Source organism: Canis lupus, chromosome 9, assembly GCF_003254725.2.
Source record: "Canis lupus dingo isolate Sandy chromosome 9, ASM325472v2, whole genome shotgun sequence".
Lineage (NCBI taxonomy): Eukaryota > Metazoa > Chordata > Mammalia > Carnivora > Canidae > Canis > Canis lupus.
Window position 1 is genome coordinate 34,882,326 of NC_064251.1, and position 22,484 is coordinate 34,904,809.

The 22,484-nt window shown below is 37.9% G+C and overlaps 2 protein-coding genes and 1 long non-coding RNA gene across 5 annotated transcripts in view; 1 reads left to right on the forward strand and 2 right to left on the reverse strand.

The window, feature by feature from the left end:
* LOC112655676 (uncharacterized) overlaps positions 1–22,484 on the forward strand; it is a 23,626-nt gene continuing 1,142 nt past the window's right edge. Inside the window, exon 1 of the long non-coding RNA XR_003133819.3 lies at positions 1–547. This is a non-coding gene — a long non-coding RNA (uncharacterized LOC112655676). The remainder of the gene's footprint in view (positions 548–22,484) is intronic.
* Positions 4,425–22,484, reverse strand: part of SKA2 (spindle and kinetochore associated complex subunit 2) — a 35,914-nt gene continuing 17,854 nt past the window's right edge. For all 3 annotated transcript variants that reach the window (XM_025440892.3, XM_035720384.2, XM_025440891.3), the window contains 2 exons: positions 10,633–10,809; positions 4,425–5,041 (listed from right to left, as the gene is read on the reverse strand). In XM_025440892.3, the coding sequence (XP_025296677.1) occupies positions 4,973–5,041; positions 10,633–10,809 (246 nt within the window). In that variant the 3' untranslated portion in view covers positions 4,425–4,972. The remainder of the gene's footprint in view (positions 5,042–10,632; positions 10,810–22,484) is intronic.
* LOC118355641 (oligosaccharyltransferase complex subunit OSTC-like) overlaps positions 19,171–22,484 on the reverse strand; it is a 15,027-nt gene continuing 11,713 nt past the window's right edge. The window contains exon 3 of the mRNA XM_049114153.1: positions 19,171–19,423. The gene's annotated coding sequence lies outside the window, so the exon portion shown is untranslated. The remainder of the gene's footprint in view (positions 19,424–22,484) is intronic.

Consider the following 22,484-nt stretch of genomic DNA (forward strand, 5'->3'; position numbering starts at 1 on the left):
GGAGAGGCGGGCGACTAAGTTCCCGCGGTGCGGGGGCGCACACGAGATTTGGCTGCTAGCGAGCGCAGCGCTGCGTGCCTTTGGCGCCGGCCTAACGCAGGCGGCTGAGAACTTGGCGCTTGTTTCTGCGCAGCCTCTTCAGCCCCGCTGCCCGGGAAGAGCGGCGCTCCACCGGTCTCAAACGTTAGCGCGCCAAAGACCGGAACCACCTGGAGTGCTGTGGGAAACTTACTCCGAAGCCACACCCCTAGGTATTCAGACTGTGATTCTCGGGTGCGGCTCCACGAAATCAACGTCCTCGACAGCCGCGGTCGCTGATTTGGCTGCAGGTGGCCTGTGTGGCCCGCACCTTTGAGAAACCATGATGTATAGGATTCGTGGCTAGTAGTTCTTGCCCCGGAAAGAAGGCCAGAGTCTCGGGTATTGAGACTTCCGCCCCGGCTACTCCAGCAAAGCTCCAGATTTTGAAGCCTAGGGTTAGGAGAATGGGACCAGACTGTAGAGATCAGATCCACACCACTCCACACTGCATCTCTTGCCGCCTGAGGTGAGCTGTCGCACTGGGACTACGGAAAATGCAAGTGTCGCCTCTGTTCAGCTTTCCTATGTTTCTTCATGCAATTTTCTGCCAATGTAGGTCTAAGATTGCAGGAATTGAAGGTGTGAGACAAAGGGCTTACATCAAATTCTTAATTTGAATTTAAATTTTCCTCTGAAATACTGCGAACTATTTACACTTATCCCAATCTAGAGTGCACATGTAAAGAATCAGCAATATTCTTGAAAGAAGTTCTTAAGTATCAAGAGATTTGGACGATCTTGTAATGGGCAACAATTTTTTTTAAAAAGATTTTATTTATTTATTCATGAGAGACACAGAGAGAGAGAGGCAGAGACACAGGCAGAGGGAGAAGCAGGCTCCATGCAGGGAGCGATGCGGGACTCCATCTGGGGACTCCAGGATCACGCCCTGGGCCAAAGGCAGGGCCAAACCACTGAGCCACCCAGGGATCCCCAACGATTTCCTTTTTACTAGGTAAGCCATGGACAGGGATATAATTTAGTAGGATTAATTTGTGACTGAAAAGTTCTTTAGAAATTTTTTATGGTTGTGGTGTTTGCACATCACCATTTGTACTAAAATACCCTCAATTGTACACTTTAATAATGGTTTTACTTAATTTTGGTACGTGAATTTCACCTCAATTAAATTATTTGTGGAACACAGTATTGTACTTGGGATTCAAAGAGTAATGAGAAGTGAAAAAAATAAGACAAATTACTACATATAAATATTAAATTCTTGTACTAACATATATTTGCCCAAGAATCCAAAAATGTTTAAAGATTTATTGGAGTAGTTCGTTAATAGTGAAAAATTGGAAAACCTATACAATTAGTTAGGGGTCATTAGTTGCAACCACAAAGTCAGATTCTGGCTAACTTAAGCAAAAAAGTAGTTGGCAAGATGCTAAGCTACGGCATGGGAGTTGGGAAATCTGTGATATGCCTCCTTCGAATCCCTCTTAAAGGCCAGGATGCCTGGGTGACTGAGTGATTAAGGGTCTGCCTTTGGCTCAGGCCCTGATCCCTGGGTCCTGGGATTGAGTCCAGCCTGGGGCTCCCTGCTCAGCAACAGTGTGCCTCCCCATCTGCCTCTTTCCCCCTGCTTGAGCTCATTCTCTCAAACGAATAACTAAAATCTTAAAAAAAAAAAAAAAAAAAATTCCTTCAGGGCAGAACTTGGCTGCCTTTCCCCAACCCCGCAAATCTAACCTCTCTATTATAGTCTTATCAATGCGCATCAATAAGGAACTGGAAGAATCCTGATATATCCATATATTACAGCTGTTCAAAAGAATAGATGCGTGGCATGAAAATATCCACAATATATTTACAATGAAAAAAAAACTGCAGCTAGAGTAGGTATAGTATCATCTTATTTTTGTAAAAAAATTATTTTTAATTTTCATATATGTAGAAACATCTGAAGAGATTGCAGATCAATTCTGGAGAGTAGGAGTACTTATATTTTTAACTACCTAACATTAAATTTGTATTAAGGTATAAATTAAAATTAATTTGTATTACTTATAACTTAAGACGTAAAAACACTATAGTCCCATAGAAAATAATTACGATGAGAAGTAAAGGATCTAAGGGTAGTAAGAGTGAAGATAAAGTGGAGGTTGGATACTATGAATATTTCAGAAAGATTTTATTAGCTAAAGATCTAGGGATGCAAACTTTTTTTTTAATAAATTAATTTTTTATTGGTGTTCAATTTACCAACATACAGAATAACACCCAGTGCTCATCCTGTCAAGTGTCCCCCTCAGTGCCCGTCACCCATTCACCCCCACCCTCTCCTCTCCTTCCACCACCCCTAGTTCGTTTCCCAGAGTGAGGAGTCTATGTTCTGTCTCCCTTTCTGATATTTCCCACACATTTCTTCTCCCTTCTCTTATATTCCCTTTCACTATTATTTATATTCCCCAAATGAATGAGAACATACACTGTTTGTCCTTCTCCGATTGACTTACTTCACTCAGCATAATACCCTCCAGTTCCATCCACGTTGAAGCAAATTGTGGGTATTTGTCGTTTCTAATGGCTGAGGAATATTCCATTGTATACATAAACCACATCTTCTCTATCCATTCATCTTTCGATGGACACCGAGGCTCCTTCCACAGTTTGGCTATTGTGGATGCAAACTTTTAATTCCAGTAACAGAACAGTGGTCATTGACAAAATATATCAGTAAGTACTCTGGACATGATCAGTGTGAATATTCTAAATCTAATGGAAGAAGTTATATTTGGGAATTTGACAGAATCAATAAACGAAGCTTGGGAAACAAAAGAATATATAGAGAAGTGCACAGATAACAATTTTAAAGGGGCTGAGGGAAAGAACCAACATTTAGAAGATACCTGTATAGGAAGTTACAGAGGAAAAATTCCAGAAACTGGTTGTGACTTCTTTATGATGCTACATTTTTCAATTCTACCAATCAATATCACATCCCAGAGCCATTCCATGACAAAAACTTCCCCTTAATATTAACTGAGTACTGAAGAAAATGTTATTGAAGTATGACTTATTTCTAATTTTAAAAAGAGGGTTTTCTGTTCTTCAAATATTCAAACTACACCGCACAATTTTAACTGAAGCTACTCTCCCAGCCACTTGTCATGTATTACAGATTTGTTAATGGAAAGTAAGATGTTCATAACAAATTTTTAATTATATGAAAATATAATTCTATAACCTGCAGAACTAATATTTGATGCATTTTTCCTAGTCTTTTCAATGCTTCATTTTTACTATACACAGAAATATTCACTGAAGGATAACTAATTATCAAACTCAAACACTTTACCATCTCATTGTGCTTCCAGCCATCGTGACACCCAGAAGTTAAGTGATTTGCTCAGGATCACATAGCTAGAATTTAAAAACTGCTATTTACATCTCAGACTCCAAAGCCCAATCTTTTTTTTTTTTTTAAGATTGTATTTATTTATTCATGAGAGACACAGAGAAAGAGGCAGAGACATAGGTAAAGGGAGAAGCAGGCTCACCACTAGGAGCCCAATGTGTGACTCGATCCCAAACCTTAGGATCATGCCCTGAGCCAAAGGCAGACACTCACTGCTGAGCCACTAGCACAATCTTAATTATAAAACTGCAATCTCTGCTTTCCCCTCCCCCATTTAATATAGCTTCAGCATTTCCCAGAACATTAATAGTAATAAGTTACTGGGGCAGCTTGACTTCTTAATATATGGATACACCATGATTTATTTTCCTGTTTACCTACCATTAGCCAGGTATGTGTGTGTATTGCTAGTATAAATAATCCTGTGATTGACATCTTTGTATCCAGATCTATCCCTATGATGACCTTAATACCAATAGTTATTTAAAAATAGAGAAATTTAAAAACAAAAAACAAAAAACAAACAAAAAAAAAAATAGAGAAATTTGGGATCCCTGGGTGGCGCAGCAGTTTAGCGCCTGCCTTTGGCCCAGGGAGCGATCCTGGAGACCCGGGATCGAATCCCACGTCAGGCTCCCGGTGCATGGAGCCTGCTTCTCCCTCTGCCTATGTCTCTGCCTCTCTCTCTCTCTCTCTCTCTCTCTGTGTGTGACTATCATAAATAAATTTAAAAAAAAAATAGAGAAATTCACACACAAACACATATATACACAAACTGGCAAGTAGTAGTTGCCAGTGATCCTCTGATTTCAGTTTCTTAGCTTTCATACAGAATGAACAATTACAGTTAATACAGGCTGAAGGAGAACAAAGGTACTTTGATACACAACAGGGACAATCTCAAACAACATTTGAAAGCAGAGTTCACATTGCTTAACATTAGCAGGCAGAAGGAATAGGGAAAAAAAAAGTGAGGATGTCACAGAAAATCCAATTTATTATTACTAAAGTTAGCTTTTGTGGAGGTCTAGAGATCACATATTAGCAGTCTCATCAATAAAGTGACTATTATCTATAATCAGAATTTTCAAATATAAAATCATACACATAATGTAATACAAATATTTTTTCTATCCTTTAATTTCCAAAGCATGCTAATTCACATCTGACTGACTGATGGTACATAAATATCCTTTCATGATAGGCCAGGACATCAGTGTTATCCCAATTACACAAAAACAGATGCAAAACAGTGTTATGTGACTTCCTTGCCTGAAATTATAAGACTAAGTTTGTGTGCATATATATTTTTAAATCCCTTTATTCCTATTCCATCCTTTTGGCTGAACTTTATTCATATATTATCTGCCCTTGTGATAGTCCCTCTCTTACGAAAGGCATCATTATCCAATCACCCCAGACAAATCTTCTTCACCATCCCCCAATCAAGTGCTAACAAGACATCTTCTTAAATCTTTCTGGAATTAATCTCTTCTCCATTGGAATTCCCATTTGAAGTCAATTTCTTCATAAGTCTGACATGAAAGATTTTAATTGCTCTGTTGCAGTTTTTTCTTCTTTAGTCAGTGGTGACAGCTAGAAAACAAATGACAAAAATCTTTATTTCAAAATCTCTAAAATCTGTTTCATTTAATTAACTTCTTTTTTAGGTTTCCATAAACTCATACTATGCCTACGATCACAAATTTAGGAAGGCAGGAAAAAGATAAATTTTTGGCTGTCTATACATACTGGGTATTTTTAACGTTTGAGCTTTCAAAGAACTTGGAATTAAGTTGAAGAAACACGACCAATAAATCAAACAGTTTAAGGACTGTAATTTAACAAAACTAAAGAAGTCACGTTTGAATGCCATATTCTAAAAGCATTTTGAAAAAAATATGAACAAAATAGTCTGGAAGATTCCTCAGAAGTAGAGATGTGACTAAATTTTGAAGGATAATTGAGATGTTTTTAGCTGCAAGTAACAGGAACACATTTCAAAATGGATAAATAACAAAACATTATCATTGCACATTAAATACAAAAAAAGGGCAGACAGACTTCAGGTCTGGTTTATTCAGCTCAACGTAAGATTTGGTTTCTTTCACCTTCTCTAATAACCCTGCTGGTGGCTTTATCCTCAGAATGATAGGAAAAAATGGCCTGAGCAGTACTAGGCATCACATCTATACACAATGTTTAGGAGAAGTTTTCTCTTCCCAGGAGTCTCTCAGCAGTGAAAAAACTCAATTTCCTACTTCCAAACGTTTCCTCCTCACATGTCATATGGGTTACAAACCCATTCCTGAACTAATGTTAGTTAAAGGAAAATCCATTCCACTTGCCAATCAGATACAACCCCAGTAAGCTGAGGAAAGCACCAACTTTGCCTCAGGCACAAGTGAGGGATGGAACATGTCTCAAGAAAATCAGTATTCTATTAGGCAGCAAGGGAGAGAACAGAAGCTGAGAAAACCACCCAGCAAACAGTATCCACCAAGAGCAGGTAGGAACAAAAGCAAAGGGATGAAGAAAAGACAAAGGGAAGTTTATAAAGGACTTCCACAGAGTACTAACCAACAGGCTAGCTAAAACAAAGGATTAATGGGGAAATTATAGGAGGTACAGCATGAAGAATCAAATAGTTCTAACTATATAGGTCATCTCTAGAGACTACCAAATCTGGAAAACACCATACCTACAGAATAATCTCTAGGGCAGTGCTGTCTGATAGAACTTTCTGTGGTGCTGAAAATATCCTATATCTGTGCTATCCAATCAATCAGTAGATGAAAAACTGAATTTTTAAATTTAATTTCTTTACATTTTAATTTACATAGCCACATGTGGGGATTGGGCTACCTAGTTGGTTTGGCTGATCAACATTTACCAAAAATATTCACATGGCCTAAAAAGAAAAACAATCATATGCCTTAGTTCAATCCAAATAATTACAGAATTTTCTTCTTCTATCTCAAAAATAGAAATGGTTCTGGAGAGACTTTTTTCTCTGTGAGTCCATGTTTCTCTTTGTGATAACTATTCAAGAGATTTCAGACCACCTATTTCATAAACTTTCAAATAATTTGTCCAGGAATTAACCAATCCAAAACTCGTAGACAATTTTGTTCCTTAACACAAATGTTTCAGTAAAATACCACACACTCTGGGTTTTTAGGTTTTGTGTTTTTCTTTTTTTTTTTTTTTTAGAGAGTGTGTACAAAAGAGCAAGGTGGGCAGAAGGAGAGAGAGAGAGAATCTTAAGCAGGCCTCAGGCCTAATGCAGAGCCCAATGTGAGGGAGGGGGCTCAATCTCATGACCCCGAGATTACAACCTGAGCCTAAGCTAAGAGCTGGACACTAAACTGACTACACCACCCAGGTGCTCCATTCTATTTTTAATACCTTTTGAATTATATTTGTTTTGGGGGTTTGTTTTGCTAATTTTTATTTTGGAATAAATCTAGTCTTTTTTTTTTTTTTTTTGGATCTTTTGGTGGTCACCTTTATAATTAAGTGTATTTAAATCTTAATATCTTGGGGCACCTGCTTGGCTCAGTCAGTTAAGCATCCAACTCTTGGTTTTGACTCAGGTCATGATCTGTAGGTGGGGAGACAGGGCCCTACTTGGGTCTCCCCACTCAGCAGGGAATCGGCTTTCTCTCTGCTTCTCTCCCTGCTCACCTACTTTCTTTCTAAAATAAATAATCTTTTAAAAAAAAAAAAAAACCTTTAACATCTTCATATTAACTAAACAGATGAAGAAATTTATATATTCCCTTCCTTTCACCTCATTTTCTGTCCTCACTTCCCTATTTGTTTTTTAGTATTATCAATCCATGTGCTTTTTTTTTTAGTATTATCAATTCAAATATATTTTCTGTCCTTGCAAATGAAAAACTATGCATCTTGATAGATTATAGCAAAATAATATATGAACAGTTTTACTATCTGTTTTCTGTTGTCTATACATAAACAGAGCACTATTTGCCCTAAGTAGGCTTATCCCTTTCTTGTTTTTCATGTTCCCAAAATAATTTTAAAGGCCCTTTCGGTGATTTTAGAATATTTCAGAAGCCTGGACTTAATTTGACTTTCTTAAGTATCCTCACAGTACTGTCCCTATGAGTGATATGCTCCCCCCCTTTTAAATATTTTATTTCTTTGAGACAGAGAGAGAGTGCATGCTCATGCATGGACACACAAGTAGGGTGGTGTCAAAGAGAGAGGGAGAAGCAGGCTCCCTGCTCAGCGATGCAGGGCTTGATCCCAGGACCCGAAGATAATGAACTAAGCCAAAGGCAGATACTTAACTGACTGAGCCACCCAGGCACCCCTGATATACCTCTTTTAATATTTCCTTTATGAGGTCTACCTTACATGTCCTTTAAACGCTGGGCTCATAGAACTATTTCTGGTTTTATAACTCTCTACAGATGTCATCCTTTTCTTCACATTTTGATCATGAAAATTTTCTCTAAACTTTCTACTATCTCATTTTTAAAGTAGTAGATACAAGATCCACTATATCCAACATATTGCAATATGGCCATCATTGAATCTAAAATATGATCTCTTTTTTTCAAGGTTTATAACCAACCTTTCAGTCATTTCTCCTTATTTGTAATTATATGATTCAAAGTAAAAGCTCCCTATGCTAAGGTAGAAAGCTATCTACCTTCAATATAATTATTGTTCATTGCAGATACTACTTTTAACTGAATGAAGACCGTTATAGATGTTTAGATGATTAAAAATCATTATAACTATTTTCTGCACCATTTTTAAATCTCAGTCAGAAATATAGCAACTATTTATTGTATCCAATGGGGAAAATTTTTAGTTAATATCCAAAATATCACTTTTCTGGGACGCCTGGGTGGCTCAGCAGTTAGGTGTCTGCCTTCAGCTCAGGGCATGATCCTGGAGTCCTGGGATCGAGTCCCACATTGGGCTCCCTGCATGGAGTCTGCTTCTCTCTGCCTATGGCTCTGCCTCTCTCTGTGTCTCTCATGAATAAATAAAATCTTTTAAAAAACAAAACAAAATATCACTTTTCTCTTTTTTTCACTCACCTAAATTTATCCTGTGCTTCAATAAATTTATGGATTTCTATACTTATATGTTGATACGTACATCCAGAACTATATATACCTAATCTCTTCTCAAGATTTGTTTCCTTAGAACAAGTTTATGTGCCTCTATTTTCAAGTCCTTTTTTATTTTTTTCTAATAAAGATCTTATTTATTTATTCATTCATGAGAGAAACAGAAAGAGAGAAAGAGAGAGAGAGAGGCAGAGAAACAGGCAGAAGGAGAAGCAGGCTCCATGCAGGGAGCCTGACATGGGACTCGATCCCAGGTCTCCAGGATCACACCCTGGGCTGAAGGCGGCACTAAACCGCTGAGCCATCTGCGCTGCCCTATTTTCAAGTTCTGATTGCATACTATGAAGAGTATGCAACTTGAGTCATATTTATAACAGTTATATACATATTTTTTTGCATTATTAGTATATGTCACCACCTTTAATGTTTTAAGTTTCCTACTTCCTATTCCCTGTGCCCTTTTTAATTGCTCTTTCCTCCTCTACTATTCATCTCCCAATGATGTAATATATGAAGCATATAACATCTGAGATACATCTAAGATCATTTTATAATTTTAATCAAGTATTGTTCTCTTTTCTGCCATTTGTAATATTAAAGAATTATTGACCAAATTAACCTCGGTAATCAACCTTTGAGATTTCTCTCACTACAAGCCCATAATTCAAATATCTTAAACCAAATATAGCTCATGGTTGGCAAAACAAACAAACAAACATGTATGCTGCCCCTAGCTGCATGCCCACAGCAGATAGCTTTTGTGCAATGCCCAGACACAGTTCCTCAATTCAGCCCTCTAAATAGCTATTACCAGTTAATGATTACAGTTGAGGGCAGCCTGGGTGGCTCAGCGCTTTAGCGCCGCCTTCAGCCCAGGGTGCGATCCTGGAGATGGAGGATCGAGTCCCATGTCGGGCTCTCTGCATGGAGCCTGCTTCTCCCTAGGGCTGTGTCTATGCCTCTCTCTCTCTCTCTCTGTGTCTCTCATGAATAAATAAATAAAATCTTTAAAAAAAATGATTACAGTTGACACCAGATATAAAAATCTGTTGGCCATCTTTTGTCCATATCATTAAGTTCTGCTTTATGATTCCAACTACATACAGGCTATCTTTTCTTTTGAAAGCCCTCAACTTTGCCTTAATAATAAATGAAAATTTACAAATCCTTCAGTCAGCTATTTGAGATATAGTGCCTATGTCAGCAGCTCATATTGTTTTTTTTTTTACTCCATTATATCTGAAGAGTTTTACACAATCAGTGATAGAAGTTGATAATTTCAAGGATATTCACATGAAATCAGAAGAGTATAGGGAATGAAGGGAGAGAATGAAGGTCCATCTTACTAAGCTCACCAACCCAATTTAAGAAAAGGAGAATTTGAAAAGTCACTGGTATAGATGCTTTCCACATTTCTCAGTTTCACTAGTTCTTACAGGAACTACAAAATTGGTAGATTTAATAAGTATTAGCAAGTTTTCTCTTCTAACATGGCTATATAATTCAAGATAGCACACTTCTTTATTAACCACGTCAAGTCCATGTGCTTATTTTTTTATTTTTTAAGATTTTATTTATTTATTCATGAGAGATAGAGAGAGAGAGGCAGAGACATAGGCAGAGGGAGAAGCAGGCTCCCTGCACAGAGCCTGATGCAGGACTCAAGCCCGGACCCTGGGATCACGCCCTGAGTCAAAGGCAGACACTCAACCACTGAGCCAGCCAGTCATCCCTGCTTATTTTTTTTAAATCTTTTAAAAAAGATTTTATTTATTTATTAAAGAGAGCACGAGCAGGCTCCCTGCTCAGCAGGGCTCTCTACAGGGTTCGATCCCAGGACCCTGAGATCATGACCTGAGCAGATGCTTAACAGACTAAGCCACTCAGGTGCCCAGACATGCTTATTTTAAAACAAAAGAGCTATTTTATACTTCAGGAATCAAAAAAATCTCATTTTTATCAACAGTTAAACTAAGACTCCAGAATCTCAAAATGAAAGTTAACAGGGATTTATCTTTCAAAAAGACACTCAGAATTAAAAGTCTACAAATCCAACTTGTCAATTGAAAGCATTACCTCCAGGTCTGTTTGCTTTTGTAGTTCTTGTATCATGATCATAGTCTTATTGACAGTAGCACAAATGCGGTTCTTAGTTTCTTTCTGCTCTGCAGCTATTGGTTTAAAGCGTGCATGCAAAGTTTGATATCGAGACTTTACTGCTGACAATTCCTTTAAGAGTGTAACTGGATTTTTCTACATCAGGAAGAAAGTAATATATATATTAAATCATGAAAAGGAAAAATTAAGCTTCTTTTAAGGATTAAAATATATACAACACCATCCATTTAATTCTACCATCAATTTAATTGAACAGTATATAATTAATTATGTAACTATGTAACAAAGGATGGGAGGAGGGGAAAAAAAAAGCATAAGACCTAGATCCTATTCTCAAGGAAATTAAAGCTTAGGTACAGAAATAACCTACACATGCACACAAAATAGGAATATTAAAATAAGCAAATAAGTGACATTAAAAAAAAACTCCCATAAGATATATAACATTTAATACATATTTCACGATAATTACATGGTATTTTAACAATACAATAATAAATACTATTCAGAAGGTGACTAAAGGAACTATTTTGATTTGTTCTTAAACAATAAGAGAATTTAAAAATAAAACCACTTATAAAATTCTTAAACATCTATCATGGGGTTAAAGTATGTATTAAGTAACAACTGACCTCACCATACAAAATCATGCCAACTCAAGCAATTATATTTATAGGTTACATTGGTTTTTCAAATTCATTTTAGAATGTAAACACCATTCCATAAAAGACCTTTGTAAAAGGTCCTTTCCACCACTTGGTAATTTTCATTCCCTGATGGTTCCTTAGCAAGCCCTATAATATTCACTATTCTAAACTTTCTCCACTTCCTCCAATTCCCATGCACTCCCTTCTTGGCACATGACCTCACCAACTACTACACCAAGAAAACAGAAAACATTAGTAGAAGTTCCATCTTCCAAAAAAAAAAAAGAAGTTCCATCTTCCTGCCTTTTCATCCAAAAAGGAAAACATAAGGGGAATCCCTGGGTGGCTCAGTGGTTTAGCGCCTGCCTTCGGCCCAGGGCGTGATCCTGGCATCCCGGGATCGAGTCCCGTATCAGGCTCCTGCATGGAGCTGGCTTCTCCCTCTGCTTGTGTCTCTGCCTCTCTCTCTGTGTGTGTCGCTCATGAATAAATAAATGAAATCTTTAAAAAAAAAGGAAAACATCTATGGACATTCTCATCCCTGCTCAGCCTGTCACACTGCCAGTATTACTGTTGTTTGCTACCCAAATCCTCCAGAGCCTTTAATTTCCTATATTTCTATGACTTATCAATATCTCTCTACTTTTTGTTTTGTTTTGAAGTTTTTGTTTATTTATTTATTTTTTTAGTAATCCCTACATCTGGGATGTCTGGGTGGCTCAGCAGCTGAGCATCTGCCTTTGGCTCAGAGTATGATCCCGGTCCCGGGATCGAGTCTCACATCGGGCTTCCTGCAAGGAGCCTGCTTCTCCCTCTGTCTATGTCTCTGCCTCTCTCTGTGTCTCATGAATAAATAAATAAAATCTTTGAAAGAAAAAAAAAAAATCCCTACATTCAATGTGGGGCTCAAACTCACAACTGACTCATGTGCTCCTCTGACTGAGCCAGCCAGGTGCCCCGCATTATCTCCCTTTGTACACACTCCAAGTATGTATAGATCTTCCCTATTCTAAAACGAAATTCAGGGCAGCCCCGGTGGCGCGGCGGTTTAGCGCCACCTGCAGCCTGGGGTGTGATCCTGGTGACCCGGGATCGAGTCCCACCTCAGGTTTCCTGTAGGGGACCTGCTTCTCCTTCTGCGTGTGTCTTTGCCTCTCTCTCTCTCTCTCTGTGTCTCTATGAATAAATAAAATTAAAAAATAAGTAAATAAAACAAAATTCACTCCTTCTCTTGACTCTATTGTTGCTTCAAAACCAGTTTCAGAGACGCCTGGGTGGTTCAGCAGTTGAGTGTCTGCCTTAGGCTCAAGGCATTATCTTGGGGTCCCAGGATCAAGTCCCACATTGGGCTACTTGCATGGAGCCGGCTTCTCTCTCTGCCTCTCTCTGTCTCTGTGTCTCTCATGAATAAATAAATATAATATTTAAAAAAAAAAACTAATCTGATTCTTCTCATTCCGTTTCCACCAATCTTGTAGGTCTAATACACTTCCCCAATTTAACATCCCATAGACTAGTATCCTTTGCCAAATTATTGTAAACAATCAAAAGTTAGGTTTGCCCAATATCATATAATTTTGATACCCTTTCTTAGGCCTTATTTCCTTCTTGTTCCTACCTTAAAATGAAGTCTTGATTTTTATAAAACTATACTACCTTTGTTAGTTTCCTACTCTACAGATATTTCCTTCAGGGACCCTATCTCATGGCTATGGCAGAGACTCATTTTATGGCCCTGTATTCTCTATTTCCTTAGAGATGTTTCTGTTTTTAATGATGGAAATAGTAAATAAAGATGATTCTCATAGGAAGGGAAAAGAAGAGAAAATCTAACTTAAAGACTATTAAAATATTTCTGCAAGGACGCCTGGTGGCTCAGTGGTTGAGCGTCTGCCTTCTGCTCAGGGCGTGATCCCGGGATCCGGGATCAAGTCCCACATGGGGCTCTTTGAGGAGAGCCTGCTTCTCCCTCTGCCTATGTCTCTGCCTCTATGTGTCTCTCATAAATAAATAAATAAAATATTTTTAAAAGATTTTAAAATAAAATATTTCTGCAAGGAGTGATCAAGACCTATGGTATAAGAAATAGAAATAGGAAACGGACAACATAGAGACCTCATGAAAACATTTAAGAGATCTTAGTGGTATGTTTGTTAGGAACAAAGGAATAATAGATGACATCAAATGCATCATCTGGTATATAAAGGAATGTGTATATTAAGATGCCTTTTTGGGAATCTACTCAGTGTATACCCCAATAATATTGAGATCTGTCCTCTGACCCTCAGAGGTATTATTTCCCATCATGTTTCTAGATGGTAGAGACTGCAGTGGATCAAAGAAATACAGTAGAAAAACTGGAAAATACAGTTCAAAAAACTACTAAAAGATAGGAAAGAAACAATTAGAAAAATGGAGAATAGATCCAGGATGTTCAGTAAATCACTGATGGGATAAAGCATAAAAGAGGTTTTTCTGTGAAGTCTTTTCTTATGAATACAATAGCTAAGTAAAGTTATGAGATTTCAAATGCATGTGTTTTTACATGTAAAGGGCCCCACCAAATGATAGCACAATTAATGAGAAGGCCTATCCATAACCATAAAATGACCAAAAAAATTTTTAGAGTATGGATAAAATATTCTGAAAGTTCCAAGAGAAAAGGGTTAAGGAAGGGGGAGGGTAAAAAAAGGAGGAAGACACAATTAGTATGGCATGAGTTTCTCAGCAACAACACTGGAAGCTAAAATAACACAATTATGTTAAGAGAAAATAATCTCCAGTCTAGTATTTCCTATTCAACCAACTATCCATCATCTAAAGGATTAAATAAAGATTAAATAAAGACATTTCCAAACAGTCAACTTCTCGGAAAGTTGGCCTTTTATGTACTCTTCCTCAGGAAACTTCTAAAGGATATGCTTCACCTGATCAAGGAAATGAACCAAGAAAGAATGAGATGTATAATTCAAACCAGAAATAAAGCAAAAAGAATTACTGAAATGATGGTAAAGAAATCCCAGAAACAGGGATGCCTGGGTGGCTCAGTGATTGGGTGCCTGCCTTTGGCTAGGGGCATGATCCCGGAGCCCTGGGATCAAGTCCCACATTGGGCTCCCTGCATGGAGCCTGCTTCTCCCTCTGCCTGTGTCTCTGCCTCTCTCTTTGTGTCTCTCATGAATAAATAAATAGAAATAAAATCTTTTTAAAAATTTTTTAAAAAATAAATAAAAGAAGTCCCAGAAACAGGTACACAGGAGGTCTATACAGCAGGAGGATAGATAGCACTGGGAGGGATGTGGAAAAAAATGAAACTTAGGAATCATGTGATGTGTCTGACAATGTCAACAAGAGTTTTACCGTTCTGATAGAACCATCTGAGGCTAGGGTGCCTGGATGGCTCAGTCAGTTAAGTGTCCAACTCTTTTGACTTTGGCTCAGGTAATGATCTCAAGGTCATGAGATTAAGCCCCGAGGCAGGCTCACAGAGCCTGCTTGAGATTCTCCCTTTCTCCCTCTGCCCCACCCCTGGCTAGCTCGCTCTTTCTTCAATAAATAAATCTGGGATGACTGAGTGGCTCAGCTCAGGGCATGATCCTGGGTCCAGGGATCGAGTACTGCATCAGGCTCTCTATGAGGAGCCTGCTTCTCCCTCTGTCTATGTCTCTACCTCTCTCTCTGTGTGTGCCTCATGAATAAATAAAATCTTTTAAATAAATAAATAAATCTTTAAAAAGTCTGACTGAAATAATGATACATGCATAGAAAAATTAGGTAAATTGAAGGGAAAAAAGAAAATTATTAGCTCCAGAAAAAAAAAAAAACAACTAAAAAAAGCTCCAGGAAAAGCAGACATAGTATATTACATGACTGATAAAAGCAGTATTTGCAGAGTCCTAATGGCTATGGTCTGAATGTCTCTCCAAAATTCACTTGTTTATTTCTTTTGTTTTAGGGTTTTTTTTTGTGGTTGGTTGTTTGTTTTTTAGTAATCTCTATACCCAACATGGGGCTTAAATTCAAGACATTGAGATCAAGAGTCATATGCTCTTCTGACTGAGCCAACCAAGTACCCCTCAAAATTCATTCAAGTACCTAACCCCCAAGGTGATGTAATTTGGAGGTGAGTTATTTGGGAGGTGATAACTTCATGAGAGGAGAGCCACCATAAATGAGATTAGTACTCTGATGGAAGAGGCCCCAAGAGATCATCCCCTCTGCTCTGAGCATACAACCAAAAGTCTGTGACCCAAAAGAGGGCCCTAACTTATCTATGCTGGCACCTTGATCACAGACTTCCACCTCCAGAACTGTGAAACTAACTTTCTGTTGTATATAAGGTCCTAAGTCTGTGGTATTTTGTTGCAGCAGCCCAAGTGGAAGTGAATATGGATAGAGCAAGAAATTATAAAGTATTTAATCTTTATCTTCCATAACAAGAAGTTATTATTAATAACAGCAGCTAAGATATAGTGCATACTCTGGACTAAACTGTTCTAAATACATTATATATATTACTTATTTTATCCTCTCTCAACCTATGAGCAGATAGTAATATCCCCATTTTATAGACAAGGTAAGTAAGTTCACAGAAGTTAACTGATTTGCATAAATCACAGTACAGATCTTGGATTTTAACAAGAATAGCCTATATCCAGGAAATCAATTTCAGATTGGGGGAAAAAAATGGCAACACAAGCATATTATTTAGAAATAAGGAGGTAGGGACACCTGGGTGGCTCAGGGGTTGAGCGTCTATCTGCCTTTGGCTCAGGGTGTGATCCTGGAGTACCAGGATCGAGTCCTATATTGGATTCCCTGCATTGAGCCTGCTTCTCCTCCCTCTGCCTATGTCTCTGCTTCTCTCTGTGTGTTTCTTATGAATAAATAAATAAAATTAAAAAAAAGAGAGAAAGAAAAAGGTAAATACAAGAAGATGCTGAAATAAAGTGGTGACATGCTTGAGGGTGGTAAAGTATGAAACAAGGAATTACTGTTTGTACTTATATGCTTTGTGCTTCTGTGACTTTTCAAATTATTTACAAAACCTAATTTGATAAGAATAAAAGTTTAAAGTTAGGAGAAAAATTGGTATGAGGGTAGAGGAGATCAAATGTGAGATGATAGTGGATTATATAAATATGAATGATCTTTAGGTAACTAGAAATGGAGCTCAGTTGTGAATTTCCCAGAGACCTGTTCATATAAATCAGAAGAATGATAAATTCTCCAAACATAAATTCACGGAAAAAAGAAATGTGACAAGAACTAAACTCATAGAGGGAAAAATGTGGCCAGTATACTAATCCTTGATGACCCACCAATCCAGGTAAAGAATTGGTGAACAAGGCATCAAGATACGTAGATTTTTAAAACTTAGCACCATACAACAGAGGAAAAAAAGTATTGTGCACATAGCCTATTTTGTTGGAGTGATTAGCTTCTTGGGAGCCACTGTGTTCTTCTTTAGTGTTTATAAACTAGTTGCACTTTATTTAATTTTGTGCCTGTAACACTTCAATTCCTTTGGGCTCTTGTTTATTTTAAGTGGGTGATCATTTATGACAGGTCATAGAAGTATACAAGATGTGCTCAGGGGTACCTAGATGGCTCAGTCAGTTAAGTGTCTGCCTTTGGCTCAAGTCATAGTCCCAGGGTACTGGGATCAAGCCCCACATTCAGATCTCTGCTCAGCGAGGAGCCTGCTTTTCCCTCTCCCAGCCCCCTGCTCTAGCTCTCTCTTGCTCTCTCTCTCTCTCAAATAAATCCTTAAAAAACAAAAAAACCAAAAACAAGATGTGCTAGGTAATGATCCTGCTAGTGACGAGGGAAAAGAAAATCCAATAAGCAAAAAGCTCAACACATTAAGTCTTTTAAAAGAATCGAAAGGAAATACGCCATTAGTTGTATTACAAATTTAAAAGACTTACAGGTAAAATGCTCATAAAAGAAAACAAAATTACCTTTCTTGAACAAATACAGGTTAAAAACATTATAATAGAAGCTTGTAGTTTATTGTATCTTTATATCTAAGTAGATTCTGTTTAAAAATGTTGACTTTAAAAAAAAAAAAATGTTGACTTTGGGACACCTGGGGGGCTCAGCTGTTGAGCGTCTCCAGCTCAGGTCATGATCCCAGAGTTCTGTGATTAAGTCCCACATCAGGCTCCATGCAGGGAGCCGGCTTCTCCCTCTGTCTATGTCTCTGCTTCTCTCTCTGCGTCTCTCATGAATAAATAAATAAATAAATAAAATCTTTTAAATAAATATGTTGACTTTTATGCAGAATTATTAAGACTCCAAATCATAGTAGAATAGAATAAAGATAAAGCATCTAAACAAAATTTTATGTATGTATGTGAGTATGAACATACACAAACAGACACATCATAGTGGTTGGTACATAGTAATGTTCAATGAAAATGTATTGCCTCTATCACAATGTAGAGCTATTAGAAGTTAGTGTAACTGGTTCTTTATTTTCCTGTTCCTTGGTATATATATAATCATTAGAACTAATGTCAGTGAAATCTATGAACATTAAGATCATAGTTTTCTTCCCAAATGTAACACAAAAAAGGGTGAGTTAGGGCGCCTGGGTGGCTCAGGTGGTTAAGCATCTGCCTTCGGCTCAGGTCATGATCCCAGGGTCCTGGGATCAAGCCCCGCATCAGCTCCCTGCTCAGAGGGGAGTCTGCTTCTCCCTCTCCCTCTGCCCATCCCCCCCACCACCTTGTTCATGCTTGCTCTGTCACTCTCTCAAATAAATAAATAAAATCTTTTTAAAAAAAAGGGGGAGGTGGAGTTACTGGATAAATATGATAAGTGTTTGAAGTTATAGTTCCTCAAAACTTGGCAGAGAATTACCATATGATCAGCAATTCCACCGTTAGGGGGGTGTGTGCGCGTGTGTGTGGACAAAAGAGTTAAAAACAAGGACTCAAAAAGATATATGTATACCCAGATACATAGCAGCATAATACCCAAAAGATGAAAGCAATCCAGTGTTCAATGACAAATAAATGGATTTTTTAAATGACGTATATAGGAACACCTGAGTGGCTCTGTGGTTAGTGTCTGCCTTCAGCTTGTGCCGTGATCCTGGAGTCCCGGGACCAAGTCCCGCATCTGGCTCCCTGCATGGACCCTGCTTCTCCCTCTGCCTATGTCTCTGCCTCTCTCTCTCTCTCTCTGTGTCTCTCATGAATAAATAAATAATAAAATCTTTAAAAATAAATAAATAAATATGAGGTGTATATATATATATATGTGTGTGTATATATATATATATATTATGGAATATTAGTCAGCCTTAAAAAGGAAAATATTATACATGCTACACTGTGGATGAACACTGACATTACACTAAGTGAGATAATAAATAACCTAGCCACGAAAGCATAGATATATGGCTCCACTTACATGAAGTACCTACCTAGACTTAAATTCATAGAAAAGAGAGTAGAATGATGGTTGCCAGGGATTGAAAGAAGTTGGGAATGGAAGGCTATTGTTTAATAGGTACAGAATTTCAGTTTGGACAGATGATGACATCTTCAGTTCTGGAGATGGTGATGATGGTTGCATAACAATGCAAATGTAATTAATTGAACTGAACTGTACACTCAAAAATGGTTACAATGATAAATTTTATGTTACATGTATTTTACCACAATGAAAAAAAAACTAAGAATGTAATATGGAAAAAAAAAAGAATGTAAAATGGTACAACTGCTTTGGAAAACAATTAGGCAGTTTCTTAAAATATTAAACATAGAGTTACTATATGGCCACCAATTCCGCTCTTAGGTATAAACCCAAGAGAAATGAAAGGAAATGTCCACACAGAAACTTGTACATGAATGTTTATAGTAGCATTATCAAAATAGCCAAAGGAAAAAACAACCAAACTATTAACTGATGAATGAATAAGAAAATGTGATACAGCCATACAATATTTTTCAGCTCTACAAAGGAATGAAGTAGGGTGCCTGAGTGGCTCAGTTAGTTAAGTGTCTGACTCTTGATCTCAGCTCAGGTGTTGATCTGAGGGTCATGAATTCAGGCCCCGTGTTGGGCTCCACACTGGGCATGTATCTACTCTAAAAAAAAAAAAAAAAAAGGAATGAAGTACTGATTCATGCTAGAACATGAGTAAACCTTTAAAACATTCTAAGTAAGTAAGTAAGTAAATAAATAAATAAATAAATAAAACATTCTAAGTGAAAAAACCAAGACATAAAAGGCCACATATTGTGATTCCATTTATATGACACGTTCAGACAGCCAATCCATTGAGACTATACAGACAGAAAGTAGATTATCATTATAGCTGCAAAACTCTGAATCTAAAAACCACTGAACTGTACATTTTTAAAGGGTGAATTTTATGGTATGTGAATTATAGCTCAAGAAAGCAGCTTTTTAAGAAAATATTAATGAGGGTAGCCCCGGTGGCGCAGCACGGTTAAGCGCTGCCTGCAGCCCAAGGTGTGATCCTGGAGACTGGGATCGAGTCCCACATCAGGCTCCCTGCATGGAGCCTGCTTCTCTCTCTGCCTGTGTCTCTGCCTGCCTCTCTCTCTCTCTCTCTCTCTCTCTCTGAATAAATAAGTAAAATCTTAAAAAAAAAAAAAACATTAATGAAAGAAATTGAAGATAACACAAAGAAATGTGAATATATTCCATGCTCATGGATTGGAAGAATTAATATTGTTAAAATGTCCATACTACCCAAAGCAATCTATAGATTCAATGCAATCCCTATCAAAATGCCATTTTCACAGAACTAGAACAAAATAATCCTAAAATTTGTATGGAACCACAAAGACTCCAAATAGCCAAAGCAATCTTGAGAAAGAACAAAGCTGAAGGAATCATGACTCCAGATTTCAAGATATACTACAAAGCTTTAGTAAAACAGTATGGTACTGGCACAAAAATAAACATACAGATAAATAGTAAAAAAATAGGGAAGCCCAGGTGGCTCAATGGTTTGGCACTGCCTTCAGCCCAGGGCCTGATCCTGGAGACCCGGGATCGAGTCCCACATCAGGCTCCCTGCATGGAGCCTGCTTCTCCCTCTGCCTGTGTCTCTGACTCTCTCTCTCTCTCTCTGTGTCTCTCGTGAATAAATAAATAAATAATCTTTTTAAAAAATAGCCCAGAAATAAATCCATACTTATATGGTCAGTTAATCCAAGACAGAGGACTCAAGAATATACAATGGGGAAAAGACAGTGTCTTCAATAAATGGTGCCAGGAAAACTGAACAGCCACATACAAACGAATGAAAGTGGACCACTTTTTTATACCATAGACAAAAATGAACTCAAAATGGGTTAAAGACCTAAATGTGAACCCCAAAACCATAAAACTCCTAGAAGAAAGTATAGGCTGTAATTTCTTTGACACTGACTGTAGAAATATTTTTCTTGTGATGTCTCCTCAGACAGGGAAGCTAAAGTAAAAATAAACTACTGGGACTACACCCAATTGCATGGTGAAGGAAACTGTCAACAAAATGAAAAGGCAATCTACTCAATGGGAGAAGATATTTGCATAGGATACATCCAATAAGGGGTTAATACCCAAAATATAAAAAGAACTCATACAACTCCACACCAAAAAACCCCCACAAATAATCCAATTTTAAAATGGGCAATGAACCTAAATAGACAGTTTTCCAAAGAAGACATACAAATGGCCAATAGACACATGAAAAGATGCTCAATATCACTAATCATCAGGGAAATGCAAATCAAAACTGCAACAAGACAACACCTTATACCTGTCAAATTGGCTAGTATCAAAAAGACAAGAGGGGCACTGGGTGGCTCAGTTGGTTAAGTGTCTGGTTTTAGCTCAAGTCATGATCCCAGAGTCCTAGGATTGAGCCGCACATCAGACTCCCTGCTCAGTGGGGAGCCTGCTTCTTCCTCTCCTGCCCCTCCTCCCACCTGTGCTCACTCTCTCTCTAATAAATAAATAAGATCTTAAAAAAAAGGAAAAAAAAACCCAGACAGGTAACAAGTATTGGTGAGGAAGTAGAGAAAAAGGAACCTTCATGCATTATTGGTAGAAATGTAAATTGGTGCGGCCACTATGGAAAACAGTATGGAGATTCCTCAAAAAATTGAAAATCGGGATCCCTGGGTGGCGCAGCGGTTTGGCGCCTGCCTTTGGCCCAGGGCACGATCCTGGAGACCCAGGATCGAATCCCATGTCGGGCTCCCGGTGCATGGAGCCTGCTTCTCCCTCTGCCTGTGTCTCTGCCTCTCTCTCTCTGTGTGACTATCATAAATAAAAATAAAAATTTAAAAAAAAAAAAAATTGAAAATAGAGGGCAGCCCGCATGGCTCAGTGGTTTAGTGCTGCCTTGGCCCGAGGCGTGATCCTAGAGTCCCAAGATGGAGTCCCATGTCGGGCTCCCTGCATGGGGCCTGCTTCTCCCTCTGCCAGTGTCTCTGCCTCTCTCTCTCAATCTCCCTCTCTCTGTGTGTGTCTCATGAATAAATAAATAAAGTCTAAAAAAAACTGAAAATAGAAATGCCATTATGATCCAGTAATTTCACTACTACTGTGCATTGACCCAAAGAAAACAAACACATACACATACAAAAGAAAACACTCTTTGAAAAGGTATATGCATACCTATGCTTATTACAGCATTACTTACATTATTATAGCCATGATATAGAAGCAAACTAAATGTCCATTGATAAATGAATGGATAAAGAAAATGTGATATATATGTACAATGGAATGTTACTCAATCAAAAAAAAGAATGAAATCTTGTCATTTGGAACAACATGGATAGACCTAGAGAGTAACTAAGTCAGACACACAAAGACAAAGTCAGACACATGGTTTTGCTCAGACGTAGAACCTAAAAAACAAAACAAATGAACAAACAAAGCAGAAACAGAATGAGAACAAACTGGTAGTTGCCAGAGAGCAGGGGTATGAGGGGATGAGCAAAATGGATGAGGGGGTACATGGTATAGGCTTCTATTTATGGAATGAAAATATCATGGGATGAAATGTACAGCATAGGGAATACAGTCAATTGTATTGTTATAGTGTTTTAGGGTGAGAGATGGTAGTAGCTATTGCTGTAGTGAGCATAGCATAATGTATAGAGTTGTCCAATCACTATGTTG